The sequence below is a fragment of the Rhagoletis zephyria genome, unplaced genomic scaffold, assembly GCF_001687245.7.
Source record: "Rhagoletis zephyria isolate East Lansing unplaced genomic scaffold, Rhagoletis_zephyria_1.1 Rzeph_scaffold_00081, whole genome shotgun sequence".
In the NCBI taxonomy this organism is placed as follows: Eukaryota; Metazoa; Arthropoda; class Insecta; order Diptera; family Tephritidae; genus Rhagoletis; species Rhagoletis zephyria.
The window spans coordinates 445148-469167 of record NW_016157165.1 but is presented as its reverse complement, the minus strand read 5'-3'; the positions used below and the strand labels follow the sequence as shown (position 1 = coordinate 469167).

At 33.2% G+C, this 24020-nt stretch overlaps 1 protein-coding gene across 3 annotated transcripts in view; it reads right to left on the bottom strand.

Moving 5' to 3' along the window:
- The window catches only part of bru1 (bruno 1), a 518099-nt gene that overhangs the window by 62312 nt on the left and 431767 nt on the right, over positions 1 to 24020 (bottom strand). For all 3 annotated transcript variants that reach the window (XM_017629374.1, XM_017629381.1, XM_017629388.1), the window contains one exon: positions 8666 to 8815. In XM_017629374.1, coding sequence (XP_017484863.1) covers positions 8666 to 8815 — 150 coding nt within the window. The remainder of the gene's footprint in view (positions 1 to 8665; positions 8816 to 24020) is intronic.

Below are 24020 nucleotides of genomic sequence, written 5' to 3'. Positions count from 1 at the left end.
TATAAAAATGCAGTTTACACTTTAACAAAACCCGTATAAATCCAAGGTTAAATCTTTGCGCAACAGTAGCGATTTGAAAAAATTCCCTCTCAGAGTCAGTTAATGACTCGTTAACGGCATTTAATGAACATTAAAGTTAAGTAAACAAAAACCTTTACTTAACTTTTTAACGAATGATTTTGAAATTTTTTGTTTGTTTTCAATAAATTTCAATTTCGATAACATTGCTGTAACAGTGGCAAGGGCCCAGTGAGCAGGGCAGTTTCGTGCCATTCAAGAGATCCGGGTTCAATCCTCGGCAACAAATTTGTTCTTAACTAAATTTTTTATGTTTTATTGCTTAAAAAATTCATATTTTTTATTTTATTTAACGTTTGAAAACTTTTTTGATTCATCTTTTTTCGCCTTTTTTAGTTTTTCCTGTTTTAAAAAAATATTTTTTTTTCATTTCGTTTAGTTTTTAGAAAACTTATTGCTAAACGATAAATATAATAACACTATTAGCACATCTTTCAATTACTCATTCGAAATACAGAAAAGAGCTTTCAAGATAGTTGCAGAAATATAAAGACTTTTGTCTCTCGAAAGACTGAGGTGAGTTGAAAGACAGATGCCAGAATTGGCCAGTTATTGGTCTTGTTTGTCTTTTAGCAAACGGTTTCTAAAAACTTTAAATTAAATAAAAAAAAATGTTTCCAATAAAATCTATAAATCAAAAGAAAATTAGATCAAGAAGCAAAGAAATTCAATAAAAACAGTTTATAAAAATTAAAAAAAAAAAATTTATAAATAACAAGTAAGAAAGTCTAAGTTCGCGCGGAGCCGAACATTAAATACCCGGCGCAAATATTAAATATATGATTTTCACCTTTCCGAAAGCTACCGCTACATGGTAAGCCGGGGTGTATCAATTTTGAGTAAATTAGCGTCCTTAAATTTCAAAATATTGACGTTTAAAGCATTTCTAAAATTTACCGTTATATGAAAAGCCATAATTTTAGTCCGATTTCAATAATTTTCATCGTTTTGCTTTTATGTAGCAAGCACAATAAAAATACCGAGTTTGGTACAAATTGGTAGAACGGTTACCGAGATACATATATGTGATCATAAGTGGGCGGTGCCACGCCCATTTTTCAAAATTTTATTATAGACGTATTTCCTGGTAAGGAATNAGAAAGTAGAAAATTTTCCTGCCCTAGGACCCGTACTCGGATCTCTCGAATGGCGCGCCAGTGCTCTGCTCACTCAGCTATTGCGTATGTTGAGCCAGTGCGCCCAAAATGATATAAATAGTTATTTTTATATTTTATTTCAAACTGAACGAAAAAAGTGAGTGATGCCACAAAACTAAAGGGCCGTAACTGGGGCCATACTTAAATTTTTTATTTCATAATTTTTAACTCTGAGAGGAAACATTAATTAACAGATTTAACGGTCATTAGTTAAGTGCCCGTTAGAGCTAATTTAAGGAACGTTTCTAAGTGCGGCTGTTAGTGTTTGTTAAGGAATAAACTATATTTTTATAAACAATAAATTAAAATTAAAAAATAATAAAATAAATGGTAAAATATAGTCAATATGTGAGTGTCGTAAAGTTATGATATTTAAGAACATCTCTTTCTTAATTAATGATGACACTGTTTCTATATGAAGCTGATTTCAACATTTTGTTTTAATAAAATTTAGTATCGAAAATATTCTTTCAAAACCTTTTTTAAAAACTTATAAAGGCAAAACCGAGAAGGCGAATACAAAAATTTTCCGCAGTGCATTTTCAGATTTTTAAATCGGTATAGTAATTTAATTTTTTAAATTTAAATAAAGCATGAATACCCCATGGAATAAACGAGTAGATAAAAAATATATAACGGTAAAACTGGCACATACATACATAAATATAAGGCGACGCCTCTAGCTATTGTGTGTCACAAATTTAAGTTATCGATGGACATTTTTTTTCATCCCCCCCAAAGCCAAATCCTGGCTACGCCACTGGTTCAGACCCTAATGAGACTTCTTACAAACTACAAGAATGTTTAAAAAAGTTAGAGCTATGGCTAGGTTCTTGGAGGATAAAGGTTAACGAAAGAAAGTGTGTTCAAACAATATTTACTTTGAGGAAAGAAACTTGCCCACCATTAAAAATAAACAGCAAGGCTATACCACAAAGAGATAGTGTCAAGTACTTTGGGATGACACTAGATGGAAGACTTACCTGTAAAAAGCATATAAAAAACAAAATTTCTCTAGCTAAACTAAAACAAGCAAGCCTTCAATGGGTTATAGGACATAAATCTAAATTAAGCCTTGAAAACAAGATGTTGATTTTTAATATGATGATGGCCATACGGAATCGGGCTTTGGGGCACAGCGTACAATTCCATTTTGAACAGCTTCAAAGACTGTAGTCAAAAATTTTACACGCCATATTCGGAGCACCTTGGTACATAAAAAATACGAATATCCGCAAAGATCTTAATGTATATACGGTGCATGAGGACATAAGAGGGCTAAGCACCAGTTACTCAGCACGGCTAATGAACCATCCAAATCGACTAACGAGAGATCTTAGCCCGAGATATGCAAGAAAAAAGAGAAAGAAAAAGAAAGGATTCTTCCGATATTATCAAATGATGAGCAATATAATATATGTATATGGATATCCGCAATATATTAATGTCGGCTCTGGAACTCGTCCGCTCAGACCGACTACCCAACACCAGTGTCAGTGCGGCTCGTAAACTTGGCCTTTCCGGCCGAACAAAGTCTTCTGGATTGTAATTGCTTAAATACAAAGACGCGAAGGCGCGGCGGGGAAACTAGTCCTTTCCACCCGGCCAGGCAGTGCGGCTCTGGAACTCGTCTTTTGAGACCGCCTGCCCAGCACGATATCCAGCGATCCTGCTGCTCGGAATCTTGCCCATATATATGTAAAAAAATTCAAAATTTCTAAGCATTGCCGCAGAAATTTTAAATTTAATGGTAGTTTGTAAGATTTGAATACTTATTGTTAGTTTCGAAAGAAAGATTCAATTAATAAATACATATTATAAAAAAAAATAAAAATAAAAAATAATAATTAATGTCATTACAGTTTTTGTGGCATTTTTAATTTAAATTAAATTTAAAAAATTTAGATTTCCTGGAAATAATTAAGTATGCTATAAACAGAAATTAAAATAACATGTTTATAATTTAAGCAAAAATAGAAATTATAAGAATTTTGTCAAGAATCGCTCGGAGGGGAAATCGAGCCTGGGTTTACTACCTCAACAGAAATACATAGAACCTTATTTTGAAATTTTAAAACCACGTTCACCTCATTTTAAAGCTGAAAAACTTTTTTGTGATAGAATGCATTTTAAGTTGACCAAAATTTAAAAAGTGGGTGAGCTACCGCGACGTCATGCGATTGTTCGATGTTTTCTAGGAAATATTTTTAAAGCACTAAAAAATAAGCCCAGCTAAGCAATAAAAAGTCTTGAGTGAATAGATGTTTTTCTAAGTTACAGTTAACCTATCAATGTCTTAATTATCTCGGGAACTGAGTGAGCATCTTAAATAATTTTGGTGGCCCTAAAAAGCGCATAAATAGCACTTAATTCCTCAGTAATATTTATCCGTGTTCGACCAAGGTTCAAAAAGTGGGTCAGCTAACGTGACGAAAAGCGCTTTTTCAATGTTCACTCGGCAATATTTTTAAAGCACAAAAAATAAGCCCAGGTTAGTAGTAAAAAGTCTTCACTGAATGAATGTTTTGCTAAGTTACGGTTAACCTAGCAAAGTCTTAATTATTTAATAAATGGTAAGAGCATAAAAAAAACCCAAAAGTGGCTTAAAATAGCGCAGAATGAGCACCAAAAACACAATATTTTTTTCATTTGAGCTCCGCTAGCTTGATTGAGCTATAATCAACAGCCTAATTTTGATGTTCACTAGTTCGTCGAAATGGAAAGGTTATACAAATGTGTAGCTTTTGATTGAAATAAAATGTACTTTAAGTGTATAATTTCAACAAATTCTAAAGGCCGGTTTCTTAATGTTTGGTTAACACTAACTAAAGGGTAACCATCGTGGTCGACTCCATAACATATAACAGGGGTGGACAAGGCCGAAGCCGAAAAAAGCCACATGTAAATTCTAAATGCCACAAAAAAAATAAAAAAAATTATTATTTTTTAAATAAAATTATTATTAGAAATGAAAAACATTAATTTTATTATCCCTTCGACCAAATTTTCAAAATCTGGTTTTACGTCAGTTAAATCCGTTCGTAACAGTTCTGTTAAATGTCGGTTAGTCAATAGGTACGTTCGTTTAAAATCTCCAGTAAAAAATGTCCAACAACAAAATTCTGGCGAAATGTCATCTGTTCTCTCACAGGAATAAATATCCAAAATAGTACGCGAACAGAAAGTTTGCAGAAACTTGCAAGTTAGACGAACAGCTGATAGAAATTTTGTTTACATTCAAAAGCATAAAATTGAAAACGTAAGAAAACAAACTCCGAAATCTTATACTCACACAGTTCACTGACTAAACGAATAATTACTTTTCTAATTTAACTTCCAAACCATCAACTTCAATTTAGGGATTTTCGTAAATTCCAACCAGCTGTTTTCTTGTTGTTAAATAGCTGTGGGGGAAAATTTAACCAGCAGAAACTAGCAGCTTTCCCTCAAAATGAAATGTCATTTTGCTCTCTCAATTTCGCCTACTTTGCATTTTTTTTGGGTACGCGAATACAAAAAGCTTATAGTTTTTATAACTTTCAATAATTATCAGGTACGCGAATGCAACTAATGTGAACGGTATTCTGACTTTACGAATTTCATTGTAGAGTACAAAGACTCACAGTTACACTTTGTACCAAAATTTGAAAATATATGTCACGCAGCTGTTTTCACCAGCGGATATTTTAAATTTGGTACTTGTTGCCGGAATCCAAGCAATGGCAAAGCTTTATATTGCGGTATCTTCTTTTAATTCCAAAAACTCCAACTCTTCTGCGCTTTTCTTAAAAATGAGTTTTTCGGATATTGCAAATTCATCCCCAATTATGTTACATAAAAAAGAGTTTATGAAGTATGCAAAGGTACATTTTAATAACTTGAAATCGGCAAATCTTTTTTCAAAATCTGCTTTTAAATCATGTGCAATGGAAAATTCTAGCCATGGAAAATGATGCGATATTCTTTTTTCTGATCATGAATAAAAATACGTAGTTTAGCTTCAAAACTTAAAATAATTTGCGACCAATCAAAAACATTTGTATTCTCCTCTTGCAGAGACAAATTCAAGTTTTGCGAATGTTCCATCATACCTATGGTGACCATAATTATGGCAGCCGAAAGCAGCACTAATGATAATTTTGCTAATTTTTTTCACAAAAGCTAGAGGATTTTAAACATCTTTTTCAATGATTCTAGATTTATTAGCCTCGAAATAGCATTTTATTTGGCATATACTTTTCGATATTTTGTGAAAGCAGCACATAAATATTTAGTTGTAATATCACACATTCGTACACACATGCTCGGGATTTTTACCCCGCAAAATTTTTTTCAAACATTCGTAAGCAGGGAAACATGATGAAAATATGCGACTACTTTTGAAACACGAGTGGTATTCAAGCGATTATTGTCAGACTCGGATTTCGACCAAGCGCAATGTAGTGAATATCATCCGGAACGGGCTGAATGTAAAACGTACACCCAGAAAAAGGTTTAGTTATAATAACCAAGATTTGGTTATAGTGATCAAGTGGCATAGTTGGATATGGCGAAATAAATATATAGTTCACGAAAGTCTGCAATTTACTTAAGACTTCTAGTTGGGACAAATGTATATTTGTTAATAATTACAAAACGACTACCTTGATTGGACAATATTGTTAGTTGAATAAAATCATTGTTGAGCAAATATAAAAAGAAAGTAGAAAATTTTCCTGCCCTAGGACCCGTACTCGGATCTCTCGAATGGCGCGCCAGTGCTCTGCTCACTCAGCTATTGCGTATGTTGAGCCAGTGCGCCCAAAATGATATAAATAGTTATTTTTATATTTTATTTCAAACTGAACGAAAAAAGTGAGTGATGCCACAAAACTAAAGGGCCGTAACTGGGGCCATACTTAAATTTTTTATTTCATAATTTTTAACTCTGAGAGGAAACATTAATTAACAGATTTAACGGTCATTAGTTAAGTGCCCGTTAGAGCTAATTTAAGGAACGTTTCTAAGTGCGGCTGTTAGTGTTTGTTAAGGAATAAACTATATTTTTATAAACAATAAATTAAAATTAAAAAATAATAAAATAAATGGTAAAATATAGTCAATATGTGAGTGTCGTAAAGTTATGATATTTAAGAACATCTCTTTCTTAATTAATGATGACACTGTTTCTATATGAAGCTGATTTCAACATTTTGTTTTAATAAAATTTAGTATCGAAAATATTCTTTCAAAACCTTTTTTAAAAACTTATAAAGGCAAAACCGAGAAGGCGAATACAAAAATTTTCCGCAGTGCATTTTCAGATTTTTAAATCGGTATAGTAATTTAATTTTTTAAATTTAAATAAAGCATGAATACCCCATGGAATAAACGAGTAGATAAAAAATATATAACGGTAAAACTGGCACATACATACATAAATATAAGGCGACGCCTCTAGCTATTGTGTGTCACAAATTTAAGTTATCGATGGACATTTTTTTTCATCCCCCCCAAAGCCAAATCCTGGCTACGCCACTGGTTCAGACCCTAATGAGACTTCTTACAAACTACAAGAATGTTTAAAAAAGTTAGAGCTATGGCTAGGTTCTTGGAGGATAAAGGTTAACGAAAGAAAGTGTGTTCAAACAATATTTACTTTGAGGAAAGAAACTTGCCCACCATTAAAAATAAACAGCAAGGCTATACCACAAAGAGATAGTGTCAAGTACTTTGGGATGACACTAGATGGAAGACTTACCTGTAAAAAGCATATAAAAAACAAAATTTCTCTAGCTAAACTAAAACAAGCAAGCCTTCAATGGGTTATAGGACATAAATCTAAATTAAGCCTTGAAAACAAGATGTTGATTTTTAATATGATGATGGCCATACGGAATCGGGCTTTGGGGCACAGCGTACAATTCCATTTTGAACAGCTTCAAAGACTGTAGTCAAAAATTTTACACGCCATATTCGGAGCACCTTGGTACATAAAAAATACGAATATCCGCAAAGATCTTAATGTATATACGGTGCATGAGGACATAAGAGGGCTAAGCACCAGTTACTCAGCACGGCTAATGAACCATCCAAATCGACTAACGAGAGATCTTAGCCCGAGATATGCAAGAAAAAAGAGAAAGAAAAAGAAAGGATTCTTCCGATATTATCAAATGATGAGCAATATAATATATGTATATGGATATCCGCAATATATTAATGTCGGCTCTGGAACTCGTCCGCTCAGACCGACTACCCAACACCAGTGTCAGTGCGGCTCGTAAACTTGGCCTTTCCGGCCGAACAAAGTCTTCTGGATTGTAATTGCTTAAATACAAAGACGCGAAGGCGCGGCGGGGAAACTAGTCCTTTCCACCCGGCCAGGCAGTGCGGCTCTGGAACTCGTCTTTTGAGACCGCCTGCCCAGCACGATATCCAGCGATCCTGCTGCTCGGAATCTTGCCCATATATATGTAAAAAAATTCAAAATTTCTAAGCATTGCCGCAGAAATTTTAAATTTAATGGTAGTTTGTAAGATTTGAATACTTATTGTTAGTTTCGAAAGAAAGATTCAATTAATAAATACATATTATAAAAAAAAATAAAAATAAAAAATAATAATTAATGTCATTACAGTTTTTGTGGCATTTTTAATTTAAATTAAATTTAAAAAATTTAGATTTCCTGGAAATAATTAAGTATGCTATAAACAGAAATTAAAATAACATGTTTATAATTTAAGCAAAAATAGAAATTATAAGAATTTTGTCAAGAATCGCTCGGAGGGGAAATCGAGCCTGGGTTTACTACCTCAACAGAAATACATAGAACCTTATTTTGAAATTTTAAAACCACGTTCACCTCATTTTAAAGCTGAAAAACTTTTTTGTGATAGAATGCATTTTAAGTTGACCAAAATTTAAAAAGTGGGTGAGCTACCGCGACGTCATGCGATTGTTCGATGTTTTCTTTTTCATTCTGATCATTTATGTATACATTTGTCTATATCTATCTCGATTCGTTTTGCCTGTTACAAACAACCGTTATGTGAACAAAGTTATAATACCCTTGTGCACAAGTGCGCTCGGGTATAAAAAGAGCCAAAATGTTCTATGCAAAGAGAAAGTAAAAAGAGCCGCATTTGACTCAAAGAGCCGCGATTGTCCACCGTTAACATATAGTAAGGAGTCAATAACGTCGATGAGGATGTTTAACCTGTAATTAGTGTTATAGCCCAGTTATGCATACTTAGCTTTGCATGAGGGTTGTCACATAAGAATCTTTTAAACGGGGTTTGCGTGTAAGCGGTTACCCAACGCATAGCACTTAACATGTAGAATTCTGTTGGGTTTTGATTTTTACGTAAAAATGGTATAGCAGTGCAAGTATGCATAACTGGGCTATTCACCAGTCACTAAGTAACCGGCCCTAAAACTAATGAACTTACCTTCGATTTGTTTGCCAGCCGCTGCAGCTGCGGCACTACTTAATGCCATACTGGTCAGTGGCGAGGCCGATAATGTGGTGCTACCGAATTGTGGCAATCCAGCTGCCGGTGACATACTATACGCGGACGTTAACGGGTTCGGATCAGACCCTGTAAGATGATAGAATTTTTTTTTTTTTATAGAAATATTGGGCAATTCGGAAATATAAAAAAACTTTAATCAAACATATAACTGTTAAATTTTGGAAACACACAAATGACGTCACCTAATGACATTTTCAACTAGGTTATTTTAATTTATTTCCAAAAACTGGTAGACGGAAATGTATGACGTATACCAAAGCCGGTTTTAGTGTGGAGCGTTCCGGGACCCAGCAGTAGGTTGTGCGCTATGCTTTGGCTACGCCGCGTCAAAAAATTAATTCAATGAAAAAATTAAAATACACCTGATAATTGCCCGCCAAACATAGACGACCCTCGCTTTCGAAATATGTGCTACTGTGTGAGTTGCTTCTCAACCGAATTTAGACCTTTCGAATGATGGGTCTATGTTTATATCTATAAATATTTAAAAAAAGAGAAAAGTATGTTTAATATCGAGTAAAACTGATGTTTATTTTTACAAAGTCGGCTAAAAATTAAATGAGATATTCAAATTTTCATGACAAATTATTTCAGAATATTGCATTCACTACAAGGAGAAAAAAAAACAAAAAAAAAAGGTTAAGCAAAAATTGTTGAGTTATATAGCCAAAAACATTATTTTTCTCATGAAAGGTTGTATAACTTAGTCAGATTTCCCCCGATTTTTTTAAATAAAAATCACTATATACCAAATATTAATATTGCATCAATTCAGGAGTAGTATAGTTGCTTTATAAAATAGTGCGTGAAAACTTTGCCAAATTTGAAAAAAGACGAAAAAATTAACACAGAAAATACACACAGATCTCTTAAGTTTTCTAAAAGTTTATATACATATATCATTCGAAAGGTCTAAACTCGGTTTATAGTCAACTGAGTTACAAGCTTATGAGTGCGGAAAACCGGGCTTTTAACAGTAAATCAAGATTGTGTGGGTGTTTGACAAAAATTTCGTATCTTGATTCTTACTTCACTCGGCAAAACCTACCTGAAAAATAACATGACTTACCAGGTATTTTTACTTCATTATTTTTTGTAGCATTGTGTAATAGAGCACACAAATTTGTTCTTTCTCTCTTTAATTTAAAAACTCTTTAAATATAATAAAATAACACTCAAGAAAAAAAAACACATAAAAATATAACAAATAATAAAAATTAATTCCCTACATACACACATAATTTTTTAGTATTTGCTATTATATCTGATTTCTTCTTTTAATGGTAAATGAGATGATTATTTCTTAATTGTTTCTAATTACACTGATTACTAATTATTGGAATATTTGAAACAAAATAGTTAATCATTAACATTTAAACAACCACCAAATCTTTTTTGCTATTCAAAATCAAAAATAAATAGGTTAAAATTATTGGATTCCTTAAATTTCTTTTTAAAGACGTGAAAACAAAAGCAAATAAACCATCACAAAAAATATTCTTTTGTGCATTTACCTGCATTTGTGCATTTACCTCAGACGCTACATTTCTCCATGCCAAACTAGTCATGTCTGTTGTACAGTCGTTTTTTTCTGTATAGTTCATAAACATGGGTTTTTTATAAATTCGAATAAAAAAAATTGAGGAAGATGTTTCCGCCTGAAAAAAGGGTCATGCTTATTGCAAATACCCAGCAAAAAATCGGTAATCGCTTTTAGTGGTAACGTGTTCTAGAAGGCATAGCGTTATAATGCCTTCGAATTTTTTCGCTTCTTTCAGGGATTGCCGGTAATGCAAAGTAGAATGTCCTACAATATTTTTTTTTATTTCGCTTCTTTTCTTCATTTCGGAGAATGCAAAGTAGAATGCTGCATCGTAGTCAGCTGAAAAATAGAATGAATATCCAAAAATTCATTTTCCACTGTTACTTTCTGTGGAAATTTGTCTCGCATAAAACTCATGTTTTTCTTTGTTCAATTTGCAGCGAAGTTGAAGTCAGTCAATGAAGTGAAGTACAAGAGTGAGGAAGTGCAATTTTAAACTTAATTAAATATGCATGTATGTAAATACCGATTTTTAAGTAAAATCTAAATACCTAAATACATACATATACACATTAGGTCAAATGATAACTTTTCTGTGCGAAATTAATAGCAGCTAAAATATTGCATTATTTTAATATAAAAATATGGCAAACGTTAAAAAAGTATAAAGGCAGTAAATAAAATGTGAAGACATGACTTGGCTTTCGTAAAAGAGACTTTTTTCTTTTTTGTATGTTCATATGATGAGTAAATGTGTTTAAGTAGTACTCAAAAACATTGCCCAATTAGCTTGGTTTTGACATAAGTTGCATTCTTACCATACTCATAAAATTAGCTCCATAATAAAATAAGTATGGTCACATGTACATAAATGGTTTCTTCTGGAAATTCCTGAATTAAAAAAATATATATATATTTACTGCATGTCTCGCAGATATGCCTTGAGGAGAGATTTCTGAAGCAGTTAGTCTTCATAAAACACTTAATTTTCATTTGAGGTTTCAGTATTCCCAAATCCTCCGATATTATTTATATTCAGAATGCAAATGCTGCTTTGTGACACGTTTACCAAAAATCGCAGGTAACTTCCTGAAAAGAATACGAATGTTTTTCAAACGAATATTCAAGGCTCTGTTCACTTTGAGTAAAAAATTTTGAAATTTCAATCCGTAAATTTTCTCAAGGATTTGTCTTTTTGCGAAGGCTGCTCATCAATGGTCTTTGCGAATCGGCGCAAGTGTCTTTGTAACATAGCCATGGCTACGCTACAAGAGATGAAATGTAATTCAAATTGAGGCTGTTATGTTTTTTGCTATCACATACTTCCATTTTCACTATTTATCACCATTAAAATTGACTATTTATCACCAAAAAATTTAGGCTAAGCTATTTTTAGCGAAAAGGAGGACAGAACCGCAATTTTTGAAGATAGCTGAAAATTCGGAAAAATTTTAGCTTTCGTATTTTAGCATTTTAGCGATAATGAAAGTTAGAATCCGGAACTTCATCAGCAGATCTAAATATTTTAGCATCCTTTCCGAAATGCCTTCCAGAATTTTCGTCTTTCTTTGATAAAAAATTGCAAAATATACGGGTTTTTTCTTCTAAGAGTTTTATGGAACTTTCGCAAATATCAGCAGCACCAAATTTTTTCAAAATGGTTGGCAACCGAAAAAAGCTTTTCCTTTTTCGAACACCCAATCAGCCAATCAGCCAAACTTCAAACAACTCACCTTTTGTAATAGCATATTAGCCCAGAAAAAACCGTTTTTCTTGAAAACGGCTAAAAACGGCGGGCTAAGTAAAATAAAATCAACTCCTTACATCTTAATTTATCCATCTCCTTTTCCATTTCGTTTGCCGAAGGTTAAAAAAATTGTAAAAGCTTATATAAAATCATAAATGGAAATAAATCAGAAAATTTTCGAGGTTATGCAAATAAGTCAGTTGTTTTTGCAAACAAATGATAAAAAGTCACTTTTTTAAATTGGGGCATAAGCTCTCACTTATAGTTTTGTTTCCATTTAAAATATTCCTTTAGTTATTCGAACTTTACACAAAAAATGCACTTGAAACTTAAACCGGTTGCGCAAACAACTTGCCAATAACGTTTTGAAAGTGTAACTTTGGTTTATTGCTGTCTAACGGTATTTTTTGTTTTACAAAAACAAAGTGAAGATTATGTTATTTTGGTGTATTATAGAATGGCAACAAAAAATAATGTAAATCTGCCCTTACGAAATTGGACTTTCGCACAGCCAAATGAATCATTTGACCTAATGTGATTTGTATGTATAAAAACAGATTTATAAAAATTTTAATTAATTTTAATCTTCTAAGACATTTTCTGATTTTAATTTAATATAAATATATGTACTTATCTAGGCATTCTACATTAGTTATTCTGTAAGGCATTCTTTGTTCGCTTCTCTGGATTCTGTTTATCCATGCGTTCTCCCTTCGTTTGAAGGTAATGCTGCGGGTAAGGGCTTACCGCCAATGGCATGCCCATGTTAAAATAATGCCTTCTTGAAGCGAAAGGGTCTCACCTCGTTAAGAAAACCGTGTCGCACGTGCGATACGCATGCAATATTATATCGCAGCGGTGTCGCTGTCGTGCAAGTGTGCACAGTTTTCATCGCTTCCTACCAATTCCCACGTACTCAGCATGCCGATGTCGCATTCATATCGTATCGCGTATCGTATCGTGTCGCTCTAATGTGCACCGTGCCTTATGTATATGTATTTATATAAATGTGTTTTTGAACGTAGACTCCAATAATTCGAATTCTATTTTAATGAAATCTTAATATGAATTATTAAGAAATTGACAAATTGAAATTTACAAGACTTTTAATAAATTTTCAGCAATATATGTAAATCGCTGTGGTTATAAAGAAGTCTACATAAACTACGCAGCATGAGACGGCACACAAATTTATTGTAGGATCTGTGATTGGGCGGAGACTGAATCGTTCCCTCTTCACGTTCACTCCTATCAGTGGTTCTAGTTTCACTTTTATTTCAACATATTTTGATTTAAAGAAAAATACGGATAAAAATAAAATTTTTCATAAAAACAGGGTTGAAATCTTGAAATTCCTGCCCGTTTTTTGTTTGTAAGTCAAATATGAGTGGCATTGTGCTACTATGATAGCACGGCCGAGTAATCATAGTCGCCCTATGCTAGGGCTGCCAGACGTCCCGGTTTTCCCGGACATGTCCCGGTTTTAGACTATTTGTCCCGGTGTCCCGGTCCAACCTTAAAATGTCCCGGGCTTCGTTTAAGTGTCCCGGTTTTCGATTTGATTGTACAAAAAAATCACTACACTAAGAGAAAAAACGCGTTGTAATATTCGGAAAATTTTATGAATTCATTGAGGGAAATAACGCACAGTAAAAATGAACATTTTTTATTTGATTATCGTTTTAAAATGTTCGTATTTTAAAATAATACTTTCATACCACACACGCGTGGTGTTGATTCAAACTCAACATTTGAATGCACATTTACATACATGTCTGTGGGTGAAGATGCTTGCCACAATTTGCTAATTTCCAGAGGGTCAGGGTCAAATCTCATTACAGGCAGCATGGAATTTAAATATTTTTTAACTTAATTATGAAAAAGCAATCGGTGCAAAGCGCTTCATTTTAATATGGGCGTATTTGAATTGAATATTTCTATACTAAATACAAAATTGTTATACTTAATTGAATTACGAATTGGGTTGGTGCTCTTTCATATGCACATTTTTTTTAATTTAGCACGCTTTCTTAATTGTAAACAGCGTCCGGACTTTGCTCCGATCGGGTAGATTTACTCGGATTCTTTTTTAAATTTAAAATCTACTCCCTACTCCACTTGGCCCGAAATATGCTCAGATTTTTTTTACTTTTTTCCATTCACATTAGGAATATATTACAAAATAATTAACTTTAATAATTGTTGTCCAATCACTTTTGTGGCACCAAGATTTTGTATAGAAAGGTGTGACAGAAGTTATCTCTTTTACTCTTTAACACTTTTTTTGCGGAATCACTTTTTTATTTTTCAAAGCAAGGGAATGATTAAGGACCAGAAAAATGTTTTGTGTATGTGTGTATGTTTAGCAATTTGGCAGAGTATAAGCTGACATTAGCTATTTTACCATATAGTAGTGCTGCTGCCGAAAGAAAATTTTCGGAGATGAATCTCATTAAAAATAAATACAGGAACGGGCTTAATGTCGAATCAGTTGAAAGCTTAATATTCGCAAGAACTCTTATTAACAAAAGGTCAGAAATTTATACGCCGCCCGATAATTTAAGTTTTTTTTTAACATTATAAATTAATAATAATAATAGATTGGCGCTTACACATATGTTAGTGTTTGGCCGAGCTTCTCCTCCGATTTGTGGCGTGCGCCTTGATGTTGTCACACAAAGCGGAAGGACATACAGTTTTACGCCGACTCCGAACGGCGATTGTATTTTTATGAGAAGCTGTTTTTCATGGCAGAAATACACTCGGAGGTTTGCCACTGCCTGCCGAGGGACGACAGCTGTTAAGAAAAAACCTTTTTTCTATATTTTTTCGATGTTGCTTTGACCAGGGTTTGAACCCATGTGCTGCGGAGTGGTTCCCGTACTTTTTGGTTTCTCCCTTTCTCTAAGAGCTATTTTCCTTTTTGACGGTTTAACAGATTTTATTCAGAAGAGTTTAGGAAAGAGACTAATTTTTTCTTATACTATTTAGAATGTTAATCTGCTCCGAAAATTTCATTTTTACTCCAATTTTTCGAGTCATTTACTCCCGAGTCGAGTTTCAGTAGTCCGAACGCTGATTCTAAACTTCTTTCTCTCAGTGCACCGATTTCATTATTGAAATATGTAGTTACATCTCCAGATAGTTGAACTTTGCACAAGCAATAGTTGATGATTAATATATGTACCTAAATACGTTTAAAATATCCTGCACAGAGTTTTACAATTATACTAAGGAAAAGACAGAGGTTTTGAAGCAATTTCACAGCAACGAAAAATATGATTCGATATTTTAATGTTATCTTTACTTTTATTGTAATTTTTTTCTTTCATGAAACTATGGTGGCCAGATATTATAGTGACATAATCAGTACAGTTGGGATCAAAAATCAGTATAAAGCCATAAAAATCAGCTCATTTCAACCGTATTTTTATACTATATTATATTATAACTTAGTTCACAAACCGATTGTTTGTAACAGGCAAACCGAATCGAGATAGATATAGAGAAATGTATACACAAATGCTTAGAATGAATAGAGAAGTCGATTAAGCCATGTCTGTCTGTCCGTCCGTTTGTCCGTCTGTCCGTCCGTCCGTGTACACGATAACTCGAGCAAAAATTGAGATATCTCAACGAAATTTGGTATGTAGGTTTCCATTTATCCAAGGTAGGTTGGTATTGAAAATGGGCTAACTATTAAAGATTATTCACTCAAAATTGATATTTACAATACATTTTTGACGAAAAATAAGAATATACAAATTTTTGGAAAATGGGCATAGCCACGCCCACTTATGGTTACATGTGCATATATTGCTAACCGCTTCACCAATTTCTTTCAAACTTGGCACAGTAGTTGACCTTGATACAGCATACCAAATGGCCGATAATTTTTAACATCGGACAATAACCACGCCCACATCCCATATAACGGTAATTTAGAAAAATACAAAATCTTCGATAAATCGTAAATATTAAAGCTAATTTATTCAAAATTGATGCTTGCAACAATTCTTTACCAAGAAATACGTTTATGATAAAATTTTGGAAAATGGGCGTGGCACCGCCCACTTATGATCTCGATAGCCGTTCTACCAAACTCGGTATGGTTATTGTGCTTGCCACATCAAAGCAAAACGTTGAAAATTATCGAAATCGGAATAAAATTACTTCCGCTTTTCATATAACTGTAAATTTCAGAAATCTTGAAACTTCAATATTTCGAAATTTAAGGACGCTAATTTTCTCAAAAGTGATACACCCCGGCTTACCATGTAGCGGTAGCTTTCGGAAAGGTGAAATACATATATTTAATACTAGCGCCGGGTATTTAATGTTCGGCTCCGCCCGAACTTAGACTTTCGTACTTGTTTATTATTAACAGCCCATTAATTTAACAAAAAATAACGAATAGACTTTTAAATACATATAGTATTATCAATATAAAAATTCATTACTTTAAAACAAATCAGAGGTATTTCCTATGTATGTACAGCTCACGAAAATAGTAGTAAAATGTATTGACAGGTTTTGAATTTTTTTTCTTTCCTTACTTAATTTAATTTTTTTATAAAGATATAGTTAATTCTATAACAAAAGACAAGTGAGTTGAAGTCTCAAACTTTCTAGAAAATTTATAAAAATTGAGAAAATTAAGTACTAGAAGACGAGCTCGAGTCAGAATCTGTTTTCATATTGTAAGGTACAAATTTAAAACATATTTAGTTGGTGTGCTTATAAAATACAACATTCAGTTTGCACCTTTTCCAAATTTTTAGAACTTACATTGCACCGTAGGAGTAGTCGTCTTAAGTTTGACATACTGACAGCCGATTTCTCAGTGGATGTTTAATTATAATCAAAACATTATCTCTAATTGTCATCTTCTCAGTGTACTTAATATATGATTAACTCACCACCACCTTTCATAAGATTTAGTAATGGCGAAACCAGCTTTTCCTGCAAATCCTGTAAAGCCTGCAAATCGTGAAGTTGGGTTGGGTTGAATCCAAACAGGTTGTTATTTTGCGAAATCCTAGGAAACGAAAAAATTCCAAGCTGACACCTTTTTAATAATGGTTTCAATCTGCTCACACGTATGAGTTGTCAAAAACCATTGTTTTGAACATGTAAACCTCAAGCAAATATCAATTACAGCAATTTACAAAAGTATTTATTAAATGTAAAAATCAGTACGAACTCAAAAAATCAGTAGATTTTGCGTACCGATTTCGGGCTCTTAAAAATCAGTACAATGGAAAAAAATCAGCACATGTACTGATTAAATCAGCGCATCTGGCCACCCTACATGAAACCTATAGTACTTAACAGTGCCGTACAAAATTATTTGCTCGGAGGCTCTTTCATCAGATCACAATTTCCAATTAGATCCTATAGAAAAATTTTGAAAATGTAGCTTTTGAGCCAATTTTGAGAAAATTTCGTTGATTTTTAGAATTCTTTATTTATTTTTTTGCTGACAGTGTCGTCCATATAAAAAGAATTGTCGAACATAGTTTGCATGGAAGAAAAACAAGTAAAAACAATATCAAAAATCAACTAAAATTTAATGGGCTGCAAAACTTCATTCTTAAAATTTTTATAAGTCTGATTAGAAAGTTGCAAATTTGTATGCAAATTTATTGAATTTTCCCGAGTTCAGCACAAAGTATAGAAATTTTATTTTTATGTATTTTGATGTATTTAGTATAAACTGTATTTTTATAAAGGATACAAAAGGTGCGTGCATTGTGAAAAATTCTCTGTGCTTTAGTTGTGATAAGTTGTTTTGTTTTGTTGGCGTACGTTGTAATGATCTCATGATCTCATGATTTTATGTTTTTGTTCTTGTCTGTCAAAATAAAATTTTACTACATCCTTTCGCGCGTAATTTGTTCGAAGCGAAAGGGAAGGGAGCGAGAGGCCCCTGCCCCTCTTTCCCCCCTAAAGTGTCCCGGTTTGGCAACAGAGATATCTGGCAGGGGTGTATGAATTAGCCCCCACTGAATCCTTTTCGTGGGGTTTAATTCATTTTAATTCCGTGATCTTTTATAAAAATAAAACAAACAGTTAGCAACGTAAAAATATAATACTTTTCAAATTTTATTTAATTTCTTTGCTTTCTTTCTCCATATTTTCGTAAGTCTCCGTTACAAAAAACTATTTGATTAAGTATAACATTATAGCTATAGTACTTGTGAGCGTTTGGAGAATTTTCAAGCCATAAGAGTAAATCTGATATTTTTTTTTGTGAGTTTTTGTGAACGGTATCACAAAAACTCACCAAAAAAAAATATCAGATTTACTGTTATGGCTTGAAAATTCTCCAAACGCTCACAAGTACTATAGCTATAATGTTATACTTAATCAAATAGTTTTTTGTAACGGAGACTTACGAAAATATGGAGAAAGAAAGCAAAGAAATTAAATAAAATTTGAAAAGTATTATATTTTTACGTTGCTAACTGTTTGTTTTATTTTTATAAAAGATCACGGAATTAAAATGAATTAAACCCCACGAAAATGATTTTATCCCCACCAATCAAAATGAATTAAGCCCCACCAAACGTGGGGGTTCTTACATGACAGAATCCCCACTAAAAAAAAATGAATTAATCCCCACGAAAATGACTTTAGCCCCACTTTCCGCCATTTTTAATTTCGTTGTAAAATTGGTGGGGCTTAAGTCATTTTGCCCGGTGGGGGTTAATTCAGTGGGGGCTAATTCAAACACCCATCTGGCAGCCCTACCCTATGCACTACAGCTGTCGCCCTATGCACTAAACTTTTTTATAGGAACTTTGCAAAGCAAAGTTTTTATGGTGTCGGACACACAACATTGAAAGTTTCTGGATCCACAACATTGAAAGTTTCTGGCGCCACAACATTGCAAGTTGATAATATGCGTGGAAGCGTGGTATTAAACGGGTGTATGAATTAGCCCCCACTGAATTAACCCCCACCGGGCAAAATGACTTAAGCCCCACCAATTTTACAACGAAATTAAAAATGGCGGAAAGTGGGGCTAAAGTCATTTTCGTGGGGATTAAATTATTTTTTTTTAGTGGGGATTCTGTCATGTAAGAACCCCCACGTTTGGTGGGGCTTAATTCATTTCGATTGGTGGGGATAAAATCATTTTCGTGGGGTTTAATTCATTTTTTTTTCGTGGGGATTCTGTCATTTTTGGTGGGGAAAGATTCACTGAGACATTGGTGGGGCTTAAGTCATTTTGCCCGGTGGGGGTTAATTCAGTGGGGGCTAATTCAAACACCCATCTGGCAGCCCTACCCTATGCACTACAGCTGTCGCCCTATGCACTAAACTTTTTTATAGGAACTTTGCAAAGCAAAGTTTTTATGGTGTCGGACACACAACATTGAAAGTTTCTGGATCCACAACATTGAAAGTTTCTGGAGCCACAACATTGCAAGTTGATAATATGCGTGGAAGCGTTGTAATAAAAGGGTGTATGAATTAGCCCCCACTGAATTAACCCCCACCGGGCAAAATGACTTAAGCCCCACCAATTTTACAACGAAATTAAAAATGGCGGAAAGTGGGGCTAAAGTCATTTTCGTGGGGATTAATTCATTTTTTTTTGTGGGGATTCTGTCATGTAAGAACCCCCACGTTTGGTGGGGCTTAATTCATTTTGATTGGTGGGGATAAAATCATTTTCGTGGGGTTTAATTCATTTTAATTCCGTGATCTTTTATAAAAATAAAACAAACAGTTAGCAACGTAAAAATATAATACTTTTCAAATTTTATTTAATTTCTTTGCTTTCTTTCTCCATATTTTCGTAAGTCTCCGTTACAAAAAACTATTTGATTAAGTATAACATTATAGCTATAGTACTTGTGAGCGTTTGGAGAATTTTCAAGCCATAAGAGTAAATCTGATATTTTTTTTTGGTGAGTTTTTGTGAACGGTATCCATCGTATTAGTTGAAAGAGTTGCGACTCGCTGATTCCATTAACGAAAGCAAAAACACAAACTATTAATTGCGCCTTATAACTTTTTTTTCCAAAAAAAGAATCAATTATAAATCCAGGAACATGAGAAAAGTTTATAGTATCGCTTTTATTTAGTAAGATCTTCCTTGCGTTTATACGATTACTCTCTATTTGTTTCAATTTTTCCATATTCATTTTTAAGCAGAATACGCAGAACTGTTTTTAATAATCACTCTATTAAGATTGAATTGTCAAAGATTTTTCCTTTTACGAAAGGTTAAAATCACTAATAGTGCACATTTCGTAAAAGGAGAAACCATAATTTTGTAAATTATAAAATAATAGAAGTGAATTTTTCCTTTTACGAAAGGTTAAAATCACTAATAGTGCACATTTCGTAAAAGGAGAAACCATAATTTTGTAAATAATCATATAATAAAAATCCATCTCTTACAACTATTTTTTCATGGGATAGTAAATTTGCTTTAAATGCCCTTTTGTCGTCAAGATGTTGACGAACATCTACATATTTTTATTTAATTATTTTCTTTTTCTCACATTTTCATATTTTCATTTAATTCTTTACCTTTTTCATTTTAAATATTACATACATATGTACAATTGAATTTTTGTTAAAATTTTGATTTAAAAACTTGAAGTTTAAAGCAAGCAAAATAAATTAAAAATGAAGTAAAGTGGGGCTAAAGTCATTTTCGTGGGGATTAATTCCTTTTTTTTCGTGGGGATTCTGTCATGTAAGAACCCCCACGTTTGGTGGGGCTTAATTCATTTCGATTGGTGGGGATAAAATCATTTTCGTGGGGTTTAATTCATTTTTTTTTCGTGGGGATTCTGTCATTTTTGGTGGGGAAAGATTCACTGAGACATTGGTGGGGCTTAAGTCATTTTGCCCGGTGGGGGTTAATTCAGTGGGGGCTAATTCATACACCCGAGGCTCCTATTTAAAAGTTCTTGTATAAAGAATTTCTTTGTTTTGAATTTGTTTTTTATTGTTTCCAATTTTTAAAATTCATACTTTTGACATGTATGTGAATGGCGGAGTTGCCGCTTTCCTCCTTTTCGGTGGCTTTTTATATTAAAAAGGCATCAAAATGGGAAAAAACCTCCTTGGTATCTCTGCATCTGTTAAACTTTTTATGGGAAAATGTATGAAAATCGAACTTGCTATAATTTCATATGCTTAACAGTATCACAACAGTATGTTTACAGTATTTCCCCATAATTTTTCATATGAAAAAATGTATTATATGCATCCCACTCGATATCATTGAATTCCTCATTGGAACGTGTACATAGTTCCTCTATTTTAGCGTATCGACAATTCACATGGCTTCATACCATGTAAATGCACCATCCATGAACTGTACATACATGTTTTTTTTTTAATATAAGGATCAACATTAACGTTAACATTAGCAGGTGTGTATATGTATACATAACCCCTGTTTTGCGCTGTATGCCGTACAAATTAACAGCAGAGGGTGCTCTTATTTGTGATTTGCAGGTGAGCAGCGCTGTTACGTGTGCACGTATGTTAGATTATATTTGATTTTTAAAGTCCTGCAGTTCCCTTTTTTAAGAAGTATTTAAACTTTGTTTTGCCTAAGACAATGAGAAGCCCATCCAGAACCTATAACCAAAATTTCAAAAAAAATCGGTACAGCCGATCTCGAGCTTTGCGAACAGAAAAACAACGGCTTTCAAAATATATATTAGTAAAGATGAAAACGCTCTTTATTAATTACTAGCAGACCCAGCGAACTTCGTCCCGCCCAAAATAAATTTTTGTTTATAAAAACTTTTTGGTCCAACATTTTCACATTCATCTGCTAAGATTATGGTTTACGGTGACCATCCGATCTGTTTTTTGCAGGACCGTACTGTTATTTAAAGGTCTGTCCTGCGTAGTTTTTCAAAACAGAAAACGCCCAAAATGTACTGATTCTAAATATTGTACGGTTATGGACAATGGATGACGAGAAATTGAAGACCAGCATCAAATATATCGATAACACTGTTCTACAAATTTTGTGGTAATCGCTTAAGAAAAAAATATTCTCCAAGCCAATTTTCCTTTCAACCAAGCGTTTTCGTGTTTTTGGTACATTTCGAACCTATTCGTCAATATCTCATGAAAAATTATCCAATCAACATAAGCGACCTACAGTCCTCTTACAAAAATATATTACTTTGCCGATTTCGATGAAAATTATTAGTGTTATACTATGTCTCCATTGTGAGATTTAATGGAGATTTAGCCCTCTGACGAGATTTGACGTTAAATCTTTTGAGATTTATCATATAAAATTAAATCTCGAAAGGCAGTAGATTTAAGTTAAATCTGCGTCAAATCTTCAATAATATTGATCAATAAGTACAATTTGTTGGATGTGGCAACCACAAATTCACATGCCATAAGTCAAATGACATTTGTGTTTTCAATATACAGTTGAGGACATTGAAATCTAGCCTATCATAAAAACATGAATTTTCGTATTTTTAGGGATTTTTATATTTTTTTGTTAGTTTGGGAGGAAAATTAGTAATACATATTTACATAACTTTGGTTGTAATAAATTAAGAAATTATTATTTTAAAAACTAAAAATTTAGAAGAAATATTTTATAGTAATATCATGCAGAGTCTTCTCCGCTTTCTATAAGTCATTTACGCGCTGCGACAAAAAATTTATAAATTTCGGTAATGGTTCTGCTTCGATAACATTGCACCGAACATCCTCTAGAACTCAGTTCGTATTCATGATATGCCAAAGGCCCACGATTGGATTTTCGGTTCCCTCCTATGAATAAGAGAGTTCTACAAACATTTTTCTTTCCGCAAATGTTTTTTACCGTTTTGATAATTTTTCTTAAATTCGGGAAAATGATTCGGAATATGGTACCATTCTTTACACTTTCCAAACTATATATTATACATACATATTTATCACGAATAAGAAGCCAATAATATTCAGAATTCATATCATGAAATTCCGCTTGGTACCTTCCTTTTACCTGTCTGTATATCAATGTCCGCAACTGTGTTTGTAAAATCATACATAAGCAAACGTCAAATATTTAAAAATGTGAACGTCAAACATATCTCGTAATGGTAATGGAGACGGTTGTGATTTAGCAACTGGATTTATTAAATCTTAATGGATAAATCTCTCAATGGAGACATAGACAAGCGACCGAAATCGAAAAATTAAAATTTCAATCATTTTTTTTACAGTAAATGAAAATCTGATGAGAAATGTAGATGTTACGGAACACAATCTGCACAAAAAATATATATATTTGCAAAGAGCCCATCAATACCTTTCGAACTGTTGGTCGTTTAATGAGATATTGAGGAATAACTGAAAAAGTACTAAAAATACGTTTTTCGAACAAATCTCGAAAACACTTCTTTGAAACCATGGGTATTTTTTTTCGTGTTCAACGACCCAAAGTTTGCCTAAAAAATTGCTTTGCAGAGGTTCATATTTCGGGTAAAGTAATATGTAATATGCCTTATTATAATTTTGTAAATATTCATTACTAAAAAATTAATACCAATGAAGCAAATGTGATTTATGTTTAAAGTTTAAAATTGGATTAATAATTAAGAAATATACACTCTTCGTTATTTTAATGGCGCATCCTTTTAATACTTAGTAGGTTTTTTTTTTTTTAACGGACGTTGGGATAGGGAAACTATCCATCAAGTGGCCCGTGCGAAACTCTCCAAAAGCCACCTCCCCGGAACCACTCGCGTATTACATCGGGGTGAGGCCGTGGCATAAACATGCCCCACGTCATACCGCCCTTTCCATAATCCCCCATCCACTAATGTGACTAGGGGTTCAGGAGCGTTTTGGTGTTCACAGGGTTTACCTGCAAAGAAATGCAAAAAATAAGATAAAAGAAGAAATTTTGAACACAAGTAACTTCAACTATTTCCTCTTTCTAAGCGGCGGCGTTGCTCTCTGTTCCTTAGCTTTGTCATTATTTCTCT